Source organism: Miscanthus floridulus, chromosome 9 (genome assembly GCF_019320115.1).
Source record: "Miscanthus floridulus cultivar M001 chromosome 9, ASM1932011v1, whole genome shotgun sequence".
Classification (NCBI taxonomy): domain Eukaryota; kingdom Viridiplantae; phylum Streptophyta; class Magnoliopsida; order Poales; family Poaceae; genus Miscanthus; species Miscanthus floridulus.
In genome coordinates, this window is record NC_089588.1 from 131,012,485 (window position 1) to 131,032,286 (window position 19,802).

The 19,802-nt window shown below is 44.3% G+C and overlaps 1 protein-coding gene across 1 annotated transcript; it reads right to left on the reverse strand.

Moving 5' to 3' along the window:
- Positions 1–180: 180 nt before the first annotated feature.
- On the reverse strand, positions 181–9,281 carry LOC136484378 (uncharacterized; the record flags this gene model as incomplete). The annotated part of the gene is made up of 3 exons (XM_066481611.1): positions 8,266–9,281; positions 7,430–7,869; positions 181–506 (listed from the first exon to the last, which is right to left on the reverse strand). Coding segments are annotated over exons 1-3 (1,782 nt in total), but the record flags the coding sequence as incomplete, so codon positions are not given.
- Positions 9,282–19,802: the final 10,521 nt, after the last annotated feature.

Consider the following 19,802-nt stretch of genomic DNA (forward strand, 5'->3'; position numbering starts at 1 on the left):
TAATACCGGTTTTGAATACGATATAAGGATCAATGAAGCCAACACTGGTGTCTTGTATTCTTTCGAGCTCTGACATCTGGAATCTGTATATAAATATAAGTTACATGTGAGGATAATTATATACACGTACGCATGGAAGTGAGTTTATTAAATAAAAGTAAGAATCACTTACAAACAAAAGGAGCTAATGATTGATTTGTCCAGAGCGTCCATGTGGTATAGTTGATGCAATTCTTCGAAACTAATATGTAAGATGTCATCGCCACGGAAGTAATGATGGTCTCTAAATCTGACAAAGATCCACTGCTCACCCCTGCCACACGCCTGCATGTACCACTTGTTGAGCAAGTACATTTGCGTACCCAATTCATTCAGAGCCGCAGGGTTGTACAGACTTTTGCCATATTTATAAGTCTTCCAGGTATCAACTTCCAGGTTCTGGATTGGAGCTTTGCCCGTCAATTGATCCAAGGTTAAACCAGTATCTTGAAAAAAAGCATTAAGGGCTTGAACCGACACTTCTCCAGAGTTGTCTGGTCGATAGACTTCTATGTTGGAACCATATTGATTAGCAACAACAAGATTTTGCATTGGTTGCTTCTGTTGTCCGAGCTGTGGGACATCCTTCCCTGATGCTCTTTTCCTTTTCTTATCTGCATCATGTGACTTCACGAGGGAGCGGTCATAGTCTGATAGTGGCGAAGGTTTACGAAGTTCAATCATCTTTTTCTTGTGAGCATCGACCTTCTGCCTCAGCACCTCTCGTGGTAGGTAAAAGTACGGCTTCTCCTTAAGCTTCGTTTGACTCTTCTTTTTGGTATCTATAAAAAAATCTTTCACTTTTTTGTCTTCTTCATCTGCTATTTGCTCATCAGTTTTTTCAGAAAGTATTTCTTGAGAAATAACTCTTTTTCTCGGGGTCTTCTTTGCCGCCGGGACCTTAGACGTCTTTGTAGTGCGTCGCTGTGGAGGGGGTGGGGGCGGTGTTGGAGACCGACGTGGAGGCGATGTGGCCGGTGTTGGTGGAGACCGGCGTGGAGGCGTTGGAGATCGTTGTGGAGGCGGTGGGGCCGGTGTAGGAGTTGGAGATCGTCGTGGAGGCGATGGGGCCGGTGTAGGAGTTGGCGATCGCCGTGGGGATGAAGTCGTCTCGCCCCCCGCGACGCTGTGATGAGATGGGGAATGAATAATTAGGCTAGGCTGGGGGGAGACCCTGCTACAAAAACAAGTTGTGTGTCAATTATTTTTTAAGCCAATAGAAAATTAATGGAAAATAATATTTCATTCACTTTCATTCGTACCTAGGGTGAGGTAGGGGAAGCGGTGGCGCCCCAGGAATGATGATGAAGCGTTTGCGCCATTGAATAAATGTCTTTTCTGCTTCTCCTAGTGTCTTCTCCCCATCACCGCCTTCAATGTCAAGAGGAACATTGCTGTAACCTTTGAGCACTCTATCGACCGAGACGCTAGCATATCCAGGTTGAATAACTGACCCATGGATTCTTGGTGTCTTCGTTCGGTCTATTGGAGATACAACCCCGACAGCCACCATGATTGATGCATTATTACCATCTGGAATGTGCAGCTCACATGTTGTTAGAGGCTCGGTAATGTCATCAACAGGGAAGCGCAACCCAGCGTCATCTTGAATAACTGGCAGCTCCGTAGAAGCACAACTACTTTTCATCTGACCAACGGGGCTAATGGTGACTCCCGGCGTTGATTGCGATTGCATTTGACTCATTGCTAGCTGCACTTGCCTCTTGATCTCCTCCTGCATTATTGCCTCAAGAGATTTTTCTCGTTCACGTGATTCAAGCAATGCTTGTCGTGACTCGTCAACAAATTGCTCCAATGCACGGATTCGTTCTGCCTCCTCATCCTTCTTTCTTTGGCGGCTTCTGTAGGTATCCTTGTCTGCTGGGAATGCGTGTAGCCACGGAACCGCCCCATAGCCTCTTGTTCGACCACCATGTTCGGGATTCTCTAGTGCATATGTCAATTCATCCTTCTCTCTGTTGGGCTTGAAAACACCACTATCAGCTTCTTCCCTAGCACGAGCTAGTCTCTGTGTTGCTCTCTCAATTTTTTGGCCGAAAATTAGCTTGCCAGTGTCTAGGTCTAGGCTTCCCCCATGAGCGTAGAACCAATTCTTCGCGCGTTGAGGCCAGTTCTTCTCTATTGTTTCAGGTATGATTCCCTTGGCAGTAATCTCTGCTTTTAGGTTCTGCCACTTGGGAATAGCACTCTTATAACCACCTGATCCCATGCGATGATGGTATTGCTTCTGTCGGGCATTCTGCCGATTCCTCATCACACGTTCCTCACTGTCTTGGGATGTCTTGTATTCTACGAAGGCATCCCAATGGGACTCCAACTTGACAAACGCCTTAGCATTGAAATTCGGCGTAGCATTCTTCAAGATAAACTTTTTATACAATGTCTTCTTCCAACTCTGGAACAATGTTGCCATCTTCTTCATTGTCCAATCCCTCACTAGCTCCTTCAAAGCATCATCTGCTTGTAATGTGAAATGTTGAGTGATATCTCTCCAAGCTAGGTTCTTGTCACGATCAGATACAAAACTAACATTAGGAGCGGATATCTTCTGCTTCCATTCACGAGCACTAACTGGGATCCTATCCCTTACAACGAACCCACATTGATTGACATATGTCTGAGCATGTGGTCCCAATGGTTTGCCGGTGTCGGTGTCGAATTCTGATATTATGAAACGGCCCTCTAATGGCTTTTTTGGCCCTCGGACTTTCCTACTTTTGTCGGTGGTTGATGTAGATCCAGAGACCGGCTACATGAGTAGAAACACAACGATTAACAACAAATATACGTACGCATGCATCTATAAGAGATGATAGATAATCGAATATACCTCGTCAGTATTTTCTTGCGCGACAATTTGTTGATCTTCAACCACCGGCATATTCAGGATATCCTCATAATTAGCAAAGTACTGACTCGTGTCATCTACATCCACATTGGTGCCGGCGTTGATAATATCCGCCATTATGTCATCACTCAAGTTATCATTCGGAGCAGCCATTTGTATCTTCAAGATAACACATAGATAGAATTACTATGGTACATAATATAAGTACATGTGATAACACATATAGAATTACTAAATCCAATTAAATATAATAACACATAATATTTCATCAACATGGAAATAAGTACATGTATATATATACACATAGAATGATACAATATATTTTCTCTCTCTCTCAACACATAGAAATAAGTGCATATGTCTATATATCTCTAGATATGCATGTGATACACATAGAATGTCTCTCTAGATACAATTTTCTCTCTCTCAACACATGAAAATAAGTACATGTATATATACATATAGAAATAATTAAGTACATATGTATACATATAGAATCTATATATCTCTAGATATAATATATATAGAGAGATAGAATATATAATTACTAAATCCAATTAAATAAATCTAACATGAAATTAGATAAACTAGTAAGATAATACATTTTAATCTAACATATATCAAAAACTATAATAAAAAACTATCTAAAAAAAACTATCTAAATAAAATACTAATTAAATTTTAATACATTTAAATCTAATATATCAAAAACTATCTAAAAATAACTAAAAAACTAACAATAAACTACATGTATTTATTTTAATCTAACATACAGCCGAGACTTTGTAAAAAAAATCTAAAAAAAAAGCCGATCGAGAGCAGCAGATCATATCGAGTTCGATCGACGGAGGCCGTACGGCGTGGGCGCGCGGGAAGCGTCGGCGACGGATGGTGGGGTCGGGTGCGGCGGCGGAGACGGGATGCGGCGATGCGGGCCTGGAGAATGGCGCGGCCGGGCGGGGGTAGACGACGACGGCGCGGCGCGGCAGAGACGAGCTCGACGACGGCGGATGGCGCGGCCAGGCGGGCGGCTGAGCGACGGAGGCGAGATCGAAGATGAACAGAACAGACTTCGATATATATAGCCTGCGACCCTTTAGTCCCGGCTGGTAATACCAACCGGGACTAAAGGTCCAACCCTTTAGTCCCGGTTGGTCTTACCAGCCGGGACTAAATGTCCTTTAGTCCCGGCTCGTGTTGCCAGCCGGGACTAAAGGTATTTTTTTGGCGGGCACCGAAATTGCCGCCCACCCTTTAGTCCCGGTTCTTGGTCTGGGCCGGGACTGAAGCCCTGAAAAATTTGCCAACCTGCCAGCGTAATTGGAAAGGCCTAGGATTTTGTTTTTTTTAATACTAGGTTAATCAATTAATTCCATAGCAACTTCAATACTTTGCAATATTTATTTTAAAAAATACTATTGATTAACTAATTATTTATTGTAAATAGGAAAATTTTGTAACCTAAAGTTTTTAATTTCTTTTATGAATATAGAATATAAATGTTACTAATACTAAGTATTTTGTTAATGCAAAAATATATTTCTAACTTAAAATTAATAAAACTAATATTATTCGATAGGAAATTTATTATCACATTATTGTAACGTCAATGTTTCAATTTTTTCTCGGTTTTTGACCAAAATTGACAGGAATTTTTTGTTGAACCTATAAAAATAGAGAAAATGTAGTATTTTTTGTTCTACAGCTTTCTCAAATGAAAAAATAGCCTATATAAGGATTGTATATATTGATGAGCTTAACAAACTCGGTATTCAAAACTTTTCAATTTGAGACAATCTAGGGTCCCGAAAACTAGTTTGTAGGCGTCGAAATTTTAAAATCACAAATTTGAACCCCTCGGACTTTCTCAAATGGAAAGTTGACCAAAACAACAATTGTAGATCTTTTTGAGTTTAACAAACTTGGTATTCAAAACTTTTCAATTTGAAGTCATTTAGAGTTCATAATACTAGAGTCAAAGTGTTGTTTTTTTATTTGACCAAATTTGACTTGGTCAAACTTGCTCAAATGAGACACTAAATGACCTCAGATGAAAAAACTCTGAATACCAAGTTTGATCATCTCAGAAAGATCTACAATTGTTACATAGCTCATTTTCCCATTTGAGAAATTTTTATCAAACAATAGTCACAACTTCTTGAATCTCATATATACTTTCTAAAACTATGTCACACACTTGTGAAATTTGAACTACATTTTGTTCAAGCTTTCTCAAATGAAAAAATGGCCTATATAAGGATTGTATATATTGATGAGCTTAACAAACTCGGTATTCAAAACTTTTCAATTTGAGACAATCTAGGGTCCCGAAAACTAGTTTGTAGGCGTCGAAATTTTAAAATCACAAATTTGAACCCCTCGGACTTTCTCAAATGGAAAGTTGACCAAAACAACAATTGTAGATCTTTTTGAGTTTAACAAACTTGGTATTCAAAACTTTTCAATTTGAAGTCATTTAGAGTTCATAATACTAGAGTCAAAGTGTTGTTTTTTTATTTGACCAAATTTGACTTGGTCAAACTTGCTCAAATGAGACACTAAATGACCTCAGATGAAAAAACTCTGAATACCAAGTTTGATCATCTCAGAAAGATCTACAATTGTTACATAGCTCATTTTCCCATTTGAGAAATTTTTATCAAACACTAGTCACAACTTCTTGAATCTCATATATACTTTCTAAAACTATGTCACACACTTGTGAAATTTGAACTACATTTTGTTCAAGCTTTCTCAAATGAAAAAATGGCCTATATAAGGATTGTATATATTGATGAGCTTAACAAACTCGGTATTCAAAACTTTTCAATTTGAGACAATCTAGGGTCCCGAAAACTAGTTTGTAGGCGTCGAAATTTTAAAATCACAAATTTGAACCCCTCGGACTTTCTCAAATGGAAAGTTGACCAAAACAACAATTGTATATCTAAAACAGTGAATATTACATAATATCCATCTCTAAAACATAATATATTAAACATGCATCGTTGTATCATGCGGGCACAACAGTGAATTTCTTCTTGACGTATGACCTTTGGTTATGATCTTGTCGTAACCATGGAGTGTCTTCATCATTTAACATGATGCTTGGATCTTTCTTCACTATGAAGGGTGGAATTCGGACATTTCTTTCGTAATCTTCTAACATGTCTGACTTGTCTTCAATTCCCACTATATTTATTTTCCCAGAAAGAATTATGTGGCGCTTTGGCTCATTGATCATTGAGTTGATGTCTTCGTTTTTTCCTCTCTTTGATTTTGTAGACATGTCTTTCACATAGAACACCTGACTCACATCGGCAGCAAGGACGAATGGTTCCTCTTTGTACCCAATATTGTTGAGGTCCACTGTTGTCATTCCATACTCTTTGTCGACTGTTACCCCTCCTCCGGTCAGCTTCACCCATTGGCACCGGAACAAAGGGACTTTAAAATTAGGTGCGTAGTCTAGTTCCCATATCTCTTCTATGCGGCCATAATATGTTTGTATATTCCCATTTGGATCTGTTCCATCTATGCGAACACCACTATTTTGATTGGTGCTCCTTTTATCTTGGGCAACTGTGTAAAATGTATTCCCATTTATCTCGTACCCTTGGTACGTGAGGATATGCCACGATGGCTGCCTAGCCAACAAATACAGTTGCTCATCAATATTGTCATCGCCTTGACATTCTTTTCGCAACCAACCACTGAAACTTTCCATGTGCTGACGCCTAATCCAAGCTTCAGTCTTCCCTGGAAATTTGGATCGTAAGAACTCCTTATGTATCTCGATGTACGGATACACCAATGACGAGTTCTGAAGAACTGTGTAGTGTGCTTTATTGAAATAATCGTCTTCCATGCCGATATATGTTTTCTTCCCTAAAGTTCCTTTACCACTGAGTCGCCCCTCGTGTCGTGATTTGGGAACACCAATCGGGGCAAGGTCAGGAATAAAGTCAACACAGAACTCAATGACCTCCTCTGTTCCATAGCCCTGGGCGATGCTTCCTTCAGGCTTAGAACGGACTTTCACATATTTCTTCAAGACTCCCATAAACCTCTCGAAGGGGAACATGTTATGTAAGAACACAGGTCCAAGAATACTAATCTCCTTCACCAAATGAACTAGGAGGTGTGTCATGATATTAAAGAAGGATGGAGGGAACACCAACTCAAAGCTGACAAGACATTGAACCACATCATTCTGTAGAGTAGCTAGTTCCACTGGATTGATTGCCTTCTGAGAAATTGCATTGAGGAATGCACATAGCTTCACGGTGGCTAGACGTACATGTGGAGGTAGAATTCCTCTTAAAGCAACTGGAAGCAATTGCGTCATAAGCACGTGGCAGTCATGGGACTTTAAGTTTAGAAATTTCTTATCTGGCACATTTATTATACCCTTTATATTGGAGGAGAATCCCGATGGGACCTTGATGCTGCTTAGACATTCGAACATGTTGTCCCTCTCTTCTTTGCTAAGCGTGTAGCTAGCAGGACTTAAGTAATGACGTCCATCATCTGTCTTCTCTGGATGAAGATTGTCTCGTTCTTTCATGCCCTGCAAGTCCTGGCGTGCTTCAAGTGAATCCTTTGGCTTCCCGTACACACCCATGAATCCTAACAGGTTCACACAAAGATTCTTTGTTAGGTGCATCACGTCGATTGCGTTGCGGACCTCTAGGACTTGCCAATAGGGTAGCTCCCAAAAGATGGACTTCTTCTTCCACATGGGTGCGTGTCCCTTAGCATCTTTGGGAACAGATTCACTGCCTTGTCCCTTTCCAAATACTACTTTCACATCCTTGACCATTGCGAGTACATCTTCCCCGGTTCGGTTATGAGGCTTCTTCCGATGGTCTGGCTTACCTTTAAAATGCTTCCCTTTCTTTCTTACTTGGTGATTCAACGGAAGGAATCGACGATGGCCAAGGTACACGACCTTTCGACATCTTTTCAAATATATACTGTCAAGGTCATCAAAACAATGTGTGCATGCATTATATCCTTTGTTTGTCTGACCTGAAAGATTACTTAAAGCAGGCCAATCATTGATTGTTACGAACAACATTGCTCATAGGTCAAAGTGTTCTTGTTTGTACTCATCCCAGACACGTACACCTGGTTTGTTCCATAAAACTAGAAGTTCTTCAACTAATGGCTTCAGATAGACATCAATATCGTTGCCAGGTTGCCTCGGACCTTGGATGAGGATCGGCATCATAATGAACTTCCGCTTCATACATAACCATGGAGGAAGGTTGTAGATACATAGAGTAACTGGCCAAGTGCTATGACTAGTGCTCTGCTCTCCAAAAGGATTCATACCATCTGTACTTAAGGCGAACCTTAAGTTTCTAGCCTCATTTGCAAACTCTGGAAATTCCCTATCTATCGCTCTCCACTGGGACCCATCAGCTGGGTGTCTCAGCATATTGTCTACCTTACGGTCTTCTTTATACCACCGCAACAACTTTGCATGGTCTTTATTTCTGAACAAACGTTTTAAGCGTGGTATTATAGGAGCATACCACATAACCTTGGCAGGGATTTTCTTTCTAGGACGTTGTTCACCCTCGATGTCACCAGGATCATCGCGCCTGATCTTATACCGCGATGCTTTACATACCGGGCATTCATCCAAATTCTCGTATTCATTGCCATGGTAGAGAATGCAGTCATTAGGACATGCATGTATCTTCTGGATTTTTAATCCCAATGGGCAGACAACCTTTTTTGCTTCGTACGTAGTGGTGGGCAATTCATTTGGCTTCGGAAGCATCTTCTTTATGAGGTTCAATAAATTCCCAAATGCCTTGTCAGATATACCATTCTTTGCCTTCCATTGTAGCAATTCCAGTGTTGTACCCAGCTTTTTTTGCCCCTCTTCGGCCGTCGGGTATAGCAACTTCCTATGATCCTCAAGCATGCGCTCGAACTTAACTTTCTCTTTTTCACTTTCCCATTCTTGTTGTGCATCACGAATGGCATCGCCAAGAGCATCACCGAGATGATCTTCTACCGCTACCTCTTCTTCATCTCCCCCCATTGTAGTATCATCAAAGGCACCATACTGAGCAATAATGTCATCAATGTCTAAATCTTCTCCTTCACCTTCTTCCATCATGACCCCGCTTTCTCCATGCTTAGTCCAACATATATAGTTTGACATGAAACCTGACTTAAGCAAATGTGAATGAAGACTCATTGAGCTTGAATATTCCTTTAAATTCTTACATAGGGCACATGGACAGCACATGAAACCATCCCGCTTATTTGCCTCGGCCACACCTAAGAAATTGTGCAAGCCCTCAATAAAGTCTTGGGAGCGGCGATCGGCATTGTACATCCAATGGCGTGACATAATCTGTATTACACGACAAATTATGAAAACCTTGAACATAATTTAGTATTTTATTACACAACATAAATGACACACACACGGTTGATTAATTAACTAAGTCTGGCTACAACGTAAGCAATCCCAACTATCACTAAACAAACTAAAACTACAATGCACTTCAGTAACATAATTATTTCGTGATCGTACGCAACTAAAACAGACAAATCATTCTTCTGTTGAATATCAATAAGCTTCTCCTGCTGGCTCACTGCCTCATCAGCAGCAGCCGCTACCTCAAGCGCACCCAAATTCTGCACGTATGTAGCATAATCTTCCTCCCAGTACCAACCATCGCATCCATTGCCCTCCCACTGTAATTAAAGCCAAAAAATATTTAGTCAAAAATATTCAAGAAAAGCAGGTCAATTAGCCATAAAGATAAAATGCGTAAGAAACTCACATCGCGATCCGGGCACTTGTAGAAAACACGGCCCTTGTTGGGTCCCTGTCTCTTGACTCGGTACTCCATCACAATCTTCTGCTTACACTTGCCGCAGATAATGAGAGGGAGTTCTGGCCTCAGTCGTTTCGCAACCGAACAAGAGGCCGATGATCCGGTACCAGTTGTCATCTACTTTCTATACTTATTTTTGCAAACTAGTGTAAATTTCATATTTTCTAAAATGATATATTTAAACAAAACTAGTACGGATTTCACATGTTTCAATAAATAACCACCCGTACTAGTTGACCTTGCTTACGTGATCATCTCGGCCAGCATTTCTCCATCGGACGGCACCGTACTTGGCCAAGGAAGAGCTCCGATTCTACGAGAAAGAGAACACGGTCTTCCACGACCGTTGCAGCTCTCCCCCGTAGCATCAAAGTTCCTCCTTGACGTCCGTTACCGCTCGGCAGAGAACATGTTGGCCGAGCTGAACACAGTCCGCAAGTTCAACTATAACGGATTTTCTATAATTTTCTAACTATTTACTAAGTTTTTCATTTCATGGAAAATTTAATTCTAAAAAAAGGCATGATTTCTAAGTAGTTCATTTCATGGAAAAAATAATTCTAAGTGACCTGCTCGATATCGGCGAGCTCGCGGACGTTTAGGTTGCCGAGGATAGTAACATTTGTAGATGACATTTGTAGGTCTGAAGTTATCAAATATCCATCAAATTATAGCTCAAAAACATGTTTCAATAAATAACCATCCGTACTAGTTGACCTTGCTTACGTGATCAACTCGACGAGCATTTCTCCACCGGACGGCACCGTACTAGGCCAAGGAAGAGCTCCAATTCTACGAGAAAGGGAACACGGTCTTCCACGACCGTTGCCGCTCTCCCTCGTAGAATCAAAGCTCCTCCTTGACGTCCGTTACCGCTCGGCAGAGAACATGCTCGCCGACTTGAACACGGTCCGCAAGTTCAACTAGTACGGATTTTCTACAATTTTCTAAGTTTACATATAAAATCATAATAAAGTCCAACATATAAAGTTACACATGCATCTACATCGCAAAATGAGATAAGCTACTGATAAAACATAAGAGGATTAAGTTTGTTACCTCCAAAATCGAAGAGCAACACCAATGGAGGGGGAGAGAGCAAGAACAACAGCAAGCTGAAAAACAGAGGCAGTGAGTTTGAATGGAATGGCTCGGGCTCGGGGAGGAAGAAATGAGCTGAATTATAGGCCGGGATTATTAGTCCCGGTTAGGGGTCCAAACCGGGACTAAAGATTAATCTTTATTCCTGGGGCATCACCCAAACCGGGACTAAAAGATTTAGTCCCGGCTGGTATTACCAGCCGGGACTAAAGGTTTACCTTTAGTCCCGGTTGGTAATACCAGCCGGGACTAAAGGCCCCTGCCCCACGGACGACCGTTGGGCAGGGACCTTTAGTCCCGGGGGCAAAAAATGCCGAGGCTAATGCCAAATTGGGACATCGTTCTAAAGTCTGTTCTCTAGTAGTGTCCCAGTCGCAGTTTTCTTAGGAATTTGTAATTTTCTTTTGTAATTTGTGAAAATTTTGACATATTTGACATGTATTTCTCTGGTATCTGGAGTCCATAGAAAAAAATTATAATTTTTATTTGAAAATTTGGCATATATTTGTCTAAGATCTTGTGTTATCCCCAAATTACATCACTCTGTCGAATAAATTACACTAAATAAATCATTGTAAATATAGTTAGAAGACAGTGTAAGGGCATGAAAAAATTCAGTTGTTGGAAGGGATGAAAATAAACAGTTGTTCACTAGAAGGCTTCAGCTCTAAACACCTTAATCTTTTATAGAGACTAGGTAGCGTGCCCATGCGTTGCTACGGGATAACTAACAATTTATACTAAAAACACACGGATCGCACAATAAGATAACAATACTGTTAAATTAAATACCAACGTTAAAGTGACATTTAATCCAAAAAGCAAAGTTTATGAATTTAACACAGTCACGGAGTGCGCGACTTCACAGGCTCACAAACTCTAGAGCTTCCAGAGATTGGGTCGAATCCAACCTAGAGCCTCGGAACCCTACATCTTTTCCTGGACGGGCTTCACTTCGGATGAGCCGGTAGCAATATCAACGATCTCCAGTCGATGGACCAAGTCGTATGGATCCCCATACAATGGCTCAGACATGTAGATTTTGTTCTCATTGTACTTGGATACACTTGTTTCACTGAAGCTTTCATTGAAATGTTTAGACACAAACAGTGTCTGATCACCTATGTCCCTCACTCTGGACCACTCCGGCGTACGGTGGCAGTTGCACTTGTAAATCGCGCTGCTGTAGGTGAAGCTCTATGTCTTGTGGAACATGCTCACCATGGCACCCACAATGTGCAGCTCACCGTTTGATTCCAGGTAGCTACGGTGGCAGAGCCCCGCTGGTGGCGACAGCGATGGCAGTAGCGTCGTGGTTGGAGTAGCGCCAGCGGCGTTGCTGCTACAGACGGAGATTTCTCCAGTGCAGTCGATCGCCAAGAACTTGTCTTGGCAGTGGACGATGGACCCCACGGAGAACTCCAGTTTGGTGTCGAGCAGCGTCCATGCGCTGTCGACTCCAACCCGGCAGAACGCGACCTCCGTGGAGCACCCAAGCATTGCCATGGCCACGCACTCGTGGCCGGCGACGTTAGGCGGCGCCGAGAGCACGATCTCACGGAAGAACACATCCCTCATGTCTTCTAGCTTGATGGCTCTGCCTGCGGCATCCGTGTCCCCCACTACTACAGAATATTTATCCGTGTTGGGCGTTTTGGGTTTCCCGCGGCGGGCAAACCGGTCCGCCGCCGCCGAAAGGCCACGGTAAATCTTGGCTTCCCATGGCGGACAGCTTTGCCCGTCGCGGTTAATCGTTCAGGAAAAACAAAAAAAAAGAAAAAAAGCCCACACGGGCTTGGATCCGGGCCGCACTGAACCTAGATCCCGCTGCCGCAGTCGATCCAGCGTCGTCGATTAGATCCGCCGCAGCTCCAACCCGCCGCACCGCCGGAGGGAGAGGAAGGGCCGGGGTGGGCGCCACGCCCATCGGATCTGCGCAACCGTCGATTGGGTGGGAGGGAGACGACGCCCCTCCGTGGATCCATGCCGTCGCGGCGGGTTGGGGACGCCCCTCCATGGATCCGTGCCGTCGCGGCAGGTTGGCGCTGCCCCGCCATGGATCCGCGCCGGACGGGCCACGCCATTGCTCGCCACCGTGAGCGGAGGAGCACCCGTCGCCGCTGCTCGCCACCATCGTCGGGGATCTGCAAGGGTGCGAGTGTGAGAGGGCCTCCATGCCGGCGTCGGGGCCTCCACGCCGGCCAGAGGAGGGAGAGGAAGGGGCGCCGTCGGGGCCTCCACCGCCGGCCGAAGGAGGGAGAGGAAGGGGCGCCGTCGGGGCCTCCACCGCCGTCGTCGGGGCGGCCTGACTTGGAGCGCGTGGGGAGGAAGAGAGTGGGGAGGAAAAGAGGGAGGAGGAAGAGAGTGGGGAGGAAGAGAGGCCGACTGCGCCTAAGTATACCTATATATACGTGTAGACGAATATCGGGCCAGCTTGGGCCTGATGGGCCTAGGCCTTTTCCGTGGCGGGCTTTTAACGTTGTCCGCCACGGTAAATAGGGTATTTACCGTGGCGGGCATCTTAATATGTCCGCCACGGTAAATCGATTTACCGTGGCGGGCAAAAGTGCCCGCTATGGTAAATAAAAAATGCCCATCGTGGTAAATCGTGGGATTTACCGCAGCGGGCAAAAATAGGTGCCCGCCACGGAGTGCAAAAGTGCAACGCTGCGCATATTCGTTTGTGTAGTAGTGCCCATAATCGTTGGTGGGATGGAGGACCCACCGGCCATGGACCCTAGACACGCGTTCCGATGAGGACGCCGCCGTGACGTGTTCGCCTGCTGGCAGGAGCTCCACGCGGGGGGCACGGGCATCCGTAGTTTTAATCTAGATACTCAAACTTGTAATATGGACATCCGTAGTTTTAATCTAGATACTCAATGAATGTATCAGAGGAATATCTGACATTTATCAGTATCCACGAAGAACAAGGTAATTTAAATTTATTTAAAAGTTCCCTCTCCATGACTAGTTGTTGGGGGATCACCCTCGACGCACCACGCCACCCATGCTTCGGCCAAGGCAGGGCCCTCTACTATTTCTATCCCCCTCAAGAGTGAAGTTGTACCTTCATTGTCGAGAACCCTCGCTTGGCCCGTGGCCACCAGCGCCACCCCGGCATGCGCCCACGCTAGGAAGCCCTCTTGGACCGGCCCCAGGCGACCTCACCGGCACCCTCGACGAGCGGTGCCTTGATTCTATATTTTTGCAGGGTCAGGAGCGAATAGCGGAATCCGCCAGCCCAAAGAAACCCTCACAACCTTCCCGCATGAGTCATCTTTGGCAGACGAAAAGAGGTGGCCCCCAAAGTGAAGCCCTAGACGGTGTCTAGAGTGTGGTTGGGGACGAGGAGCTAGATTGTCGGTAACTCCCCAATAAAGTTGTAAGAAAGCCCTTGGATGGTTCTAGGGCAATTGGAATTTCACCAAGTGTGGCCTATAAATACCTGGTGGGGACCACAGTGATAAAGGATGAATCGATGACCATTTACTCTTAAATTTATTTCACTCACTCCCAGTCTCACTCTCGTGTACACCTTCATCTCCCCCTTCTACTTCTTTCTACTCCTGTGGGTCACCATTGGCCTCCACCGCACCACTCTGTAGCGAGTGTTTGGAAGCAGAGCATTGTACCCACACTAGTTACTAATTATTTAATTTTAATATTACTAATGATGCATTGAAACCATTTGTAGGATCTCTGGTTAGCCAAGAGGGGGTGAATAGGACTGTTAAAACAAATCAAGAACAAACGTCAAATTTGACCCATGGCACTGCCGCTCTGACCCCGTGGCACTGCCGCATCTGCAGACAACTTCGGGGCACAATTCAAAATTTATGTATGGAAACTTAGATCGGAGAAATTACTGAGGTTCCTACAGGTATGTAGTTCACAGATCGACATCTAGAAGTAGTAGCACAAGAGTATACAAGTAGATCGACCTCAAACCCTAGAAATCACCTCAACAACAATATGAATCACAAGAATGTAAAGAAAGCACACAGTGACACAATGGTTTATCACATGGTTTAGCTCGCCACCAAGGCTTGCCTAAGTCCACATTGAGGTTAGCCACTAAGGCTTAGGGATTTGCCACCCTTCCTTGATCTCAAGTCAAGAGAGTTAACTCTTGACATGAGGGGTGAGTTTACTAGCTTCAAGAGATGGTTACAGACCTCTCTGGGCTGCCACACAAGTTGGCAAAGCTATACGGGCGATGCTCTAGCCGGCTAGGAGCAAGCTCCAAGAGTAACAAACAAAATCTACTGGCTAAAACGTGAACCAAGTGCTCTTAGGCTTTAGGAAACAATGGATCTGCTCTCTAATCGAGTTTTGGAGCCTTTTCTCTCAAGTATTTATGGGGAAATCACAAAGAAATGCTTGGGAGCTCAAGGTCACCAATGGAGAAGAGAGAGAAAGAGCTAAGAGCTGTTCTGGTCGAACTGAACAATCAGAGGAAGAAGAAGAGCCATTGGTGAGGGATGGGAGAGGTATAAATACCCCCAACCCCCAACGGCCAGTTAAGTCACGGCAGTGCCATGGCTCAACTACAACAGTGCCGCCGTGCAGCAGTGCCTCTCTTCAGATGTGGCACTGCCGCACCAGGCAATATAGTAAAGGTAAAAGCAGTGAAGAGTTAGCTATCTTGGCTGAGCACAAGAGGATGTATGTATAAGATTAAGCACTTGATTGCACATTTTAGCAAGTTTATTATGTCCCCCCTTTATAGTACGATATTCCAGTACTCAATTTCAAAATATAAAATGAAATAAATCTCCTTTTGAGCTTCATGCCGTCACATTTTGTAATTGGGGGTTCCTCCGTTTCGTATAACATCTGTTGGTATTTATTAACTTGTCACTTGTTTAGTAGTCACCTATTATAAACCAATATCTCCTAACATTACTTTATTAGGTTGTCATCCCTAGTGATGATGCCGGAGATGCTTGTTGATATTTCTTAGTGTCCCTACTAATAATAGAGTTTTAAATCTAATCCCTATCAAGGGTGCCAGAAATGCTTGTTGGTACTACATAGCATTACTACTAGATTAATACTAAGCAGTTCTTTATCATTTTATGTGACTAGAAAGAATAACTATATGAATGAAAAGGATCTGTGGGCACACGGATAATATACCATTTTAGCATTTTACCCGGGAGTATTCAAGTATCGTTATTTATATTTTTACCACAGGGAAGGTCTAGCATGAACATGTATTGATAACTTATACTATTGAAGGAGAAGTAAACCATAACCAGTATTCTTCATGGATAAGTCATAGGATAATATATATATATATATATATATATATATATATATATATATATATATGATGAGTATTGATCAATAATAATTACTACTACACAAACTTTACTGGAGGCGGGCGTTTTTTATTTTCTGCGGCGGGCAAAGCCGTCCGCCGCGGCCTAGAGGCCACGGTAAATCGTGGCTTAACCGCGGCGGGCGGCTTTGCCCGCTGCGGTTAACCGATTTACCACGGCGGGCGGTTTAACGTGCCCGCCGCGGTAAATATACTTTTACCACGGCGGTCATGTTGCACCGCCCGCCGCGGTAAATTATTTTACCGCGGCGGACACCTTTTGTGGCCCGCCGCGGTTATGTTCGTTAGCCGTGGCGGGCATTATTATTTGCCCTCCTCGGTAAATTATTTCCTGAATTAAAAAAAATACAGCAGGCATATAAATTCAAATTCAAATTCAAATTCAAATCACATCCAGATTTCACAGATTAAACTTAAAAAGTATGCAGGCATTACACATGAGATAATATACATATATATACATTCACTTAGTCATTCTTGTCATCGTTAATTCATTACATTTACATATTAAAGTCGTTATACATGCCCTAAGGAGTAATCCTGCGGACGCATCATCGTGGGCTATTTCCTCAGCCTCTCGTACTCCGGTAAAATCGCTAGCTGGCTGTTCTCATTGAAGAACGTGCTCCCTTCAAGCACGCATTTGTCTAAGACAAACTTACATATGTCCGCCTTTGTCTGCTTGAAGAAGTGTTGGGTGCTCTGCACGTCTCTCCACCAGTTCAATCCATTCTTGAGCACCCTCTAACTACTGCTGTACTGCTTGCACTCCCTCAGGTACTCACAGACGTAGAAGCCACAGGTTTGTGATCCTACCGGTTGTTTGGCACACTGCATGATCGATACACAAGCATTAGAATACAGGCATTAGAACGCTTATGAACAGAAAGCACAATTAAACCTTTCAAATACTTACCGGAAAGTTGCATCTGATTTTGATGCGGTTCTTATGCTTAGCCTTAAAATTCTCTGTTCTTCGATCATAGCATTCAGGATCCTTCACGTACTCCTTATAAGCGCTATACAAAATGTACTAGTATTAGGCAGGGCATTAGAACGCATATGAGAAGACAGTTCAGTCACTTACACTCTGAGGCAATCTTCAAAGGCCTTGTACCCTTTTAAGTTTGGCATTCTCAATGAATCAAATACGCAGGCCCTGCCATCCTGAGGGTAGATGATAAATGCAACCCAGTGACCCTCGAGGCCTTGGCTGCGCCATTGAAACAAAATACAGGTTACGACGAGAAATAATAATACTAGCTAGCTACCCACTTATCTCTACAGGCATGTCTTCGACTTACCCAAAGTGGTAGGCAGCTACGATACACCCATTTCTCCTGATCTTCTTCATTGCTCCTAGTATGTACCTTGAAATGTTCAACTTCTCATTGTCCATCAGTTTCTTCCTGTGCGCCTCTCTCTATCGCTTGGTCAAGTCTTTCATGGTTGGATGATTGTCATCTAGGTGGTAACCAATGATGACTCTTTGAGCAATATGCATTGGAGATAGATAGATAACATCAAGTTTAGTTCCTTGGATATATAGGCCATCAACTTGCAAGGACAAGCCATCGTGGCATATATAAGTAGTCTTGACCGATTCAAAGGCAGGTGATATGTGAAACTCGCAATTCATCACTTACATAGAGAACAAGATGACTTGGGCGATGTCAAGGTCTTGTTCCCGTAGTAGTCTGTACATGTCGTGGAAGTCCACGGGGAGTTCTACATCGTTGTCGGGCAAGTGGAAGTACTCCGCCACAACCTTGACTAGAAAACCATGCAGGCCAGCTTTTGCCGCTTCCATGTACCAGAGATGAAACCTCCTTGTCTACCACCTTTCCTCGTCGACGAGCAGGGCCTTGGTTATCATGAACTTCCCATGCTTGTAATGGCCGGGGCAGTCATCCGATTCAAGAAATAGATGGAAAGGTGATCTTGGCCTGGGATAGAAATGTTAGTACCATATTATGGCAAAGAAAAGTTATTAGCAAATTATGCTCGCCGCTACCATACCTTTCGAACTCAAGTGAGTATGTGAGATGCCCTTGGTCGCCTTTAGTCTTTGCCGGCGGTGGAGGACAGTGGCTTGTGCTCGCAATGGCAGCAGGCGGTGTCTTTGTCCCCGGTTCCTCCGTGCCTCCTGGTCCTTTGCTTGTGCCCTTAGACGGACTGTCGGGAGGTGGAGGTGGACTTGTTGTTGGAGGAGGAGAACGAGGGTGAGGGCTTGTGCCTCGGGGTGACTTCCTTCCCTTGTCATCCCCGCCATTGCCTTCGTCATCGCCATCGCCGTGATCTGGATCATCGGGGGGACAAGATCCAGCAACGGATGGTTGTGATGCTGGTGTCGCCATCGGCGTAGAAGTCGGCATCGAGAGAATGATCTCTATGTCGTCCTTGTTCCACAGGACTTTGGAACCAATGGCAGCTCCAAGGATCGTTACCCCTTGTGCAGTTGGATATTCCATTTCAAATTCTTCGTATTGGGTCGCATACCATGTAAGTATCATGGCAGCATAGTTGGTAGGGATCTGGTCTTGGTTGAAATCTTTGATATCTTCTTTGGGGTGCATGTAACCCTCACCCACGGTCAACTTTTTCGCCCTGCCGAATGGGATGTTGAGGTGGACGTGCATGGGTTGCCGAATGTCATCGACGGGGTGCCTTGGGCGATCCTCGATCATCGGCAGTGGCTGCCCTTGTGTCTGTCCTTGTGGAACTCGAGGCACGGCCACACCAGCCTGGCGAAGCATCTGTGACCTCATCGACACCATATCTAGGTCATTGCTCATGAAGGCTTCTTTTATGGACCGACTGATCATTTCGGCCACGCCTTGATCATAGCCCTTCTGAAAGATGCCCTCCTTGTACCTCTGCCTTGACCGGTATGTGGCAGCGTTGGATTGCCATGACTCCACTGAGTTCCAGCTCATCTTCGACGACATGCCACGGACGCGGCCACGGTGCTCGGGGGTTCCCAGCGCCAGGGTCAGCAAGTCCTGGCCCCTGCGAACCTCGAAGCTATCCTTGGATTTAGCGGCCTCGATGAGAGCCCTCTCCACCTCCTCGAACTTGGGCTCATTGAACTTGCTCGCGCCCTCCTTGAGCTTCTTCGGCTTACGGGCATAGATGAACTCCACCTGATCCATGTCCTTGACTATCTCATACACCTTTGTCCCCCAACTAGTCTGCGTCGGTTGATCACGCTGCGGCTCGTCCTGATTGTCAAAGTATTTGTTCATAATACTTCTTCTATACCTGTGATTTTTTGCGAGGAACCGTCTGTGCCTCGTGTACACCATCTTATTGGATCACTTAAGGTAAGTGTAGCAGGTCCCGTCGATGCAAATTACGCAGCCAGTCTTCCCTTTGATCTGCCCCGACAGTGAGAAGAGACCGGGGTAATCGGTGATGGTGACAAAGATGATTGCGTTTAGTGTGAACTTCTCCTTGCGGGATGCATCCACCATTTGGACCCCAACATCAAATAGTATCTTCATTTCCTCCATGAATAGCTCCAGGAACACATCTGTATCGTTGCCGGGCTGCTTCGGTCCGGAGATAAGCATGGTCAGCA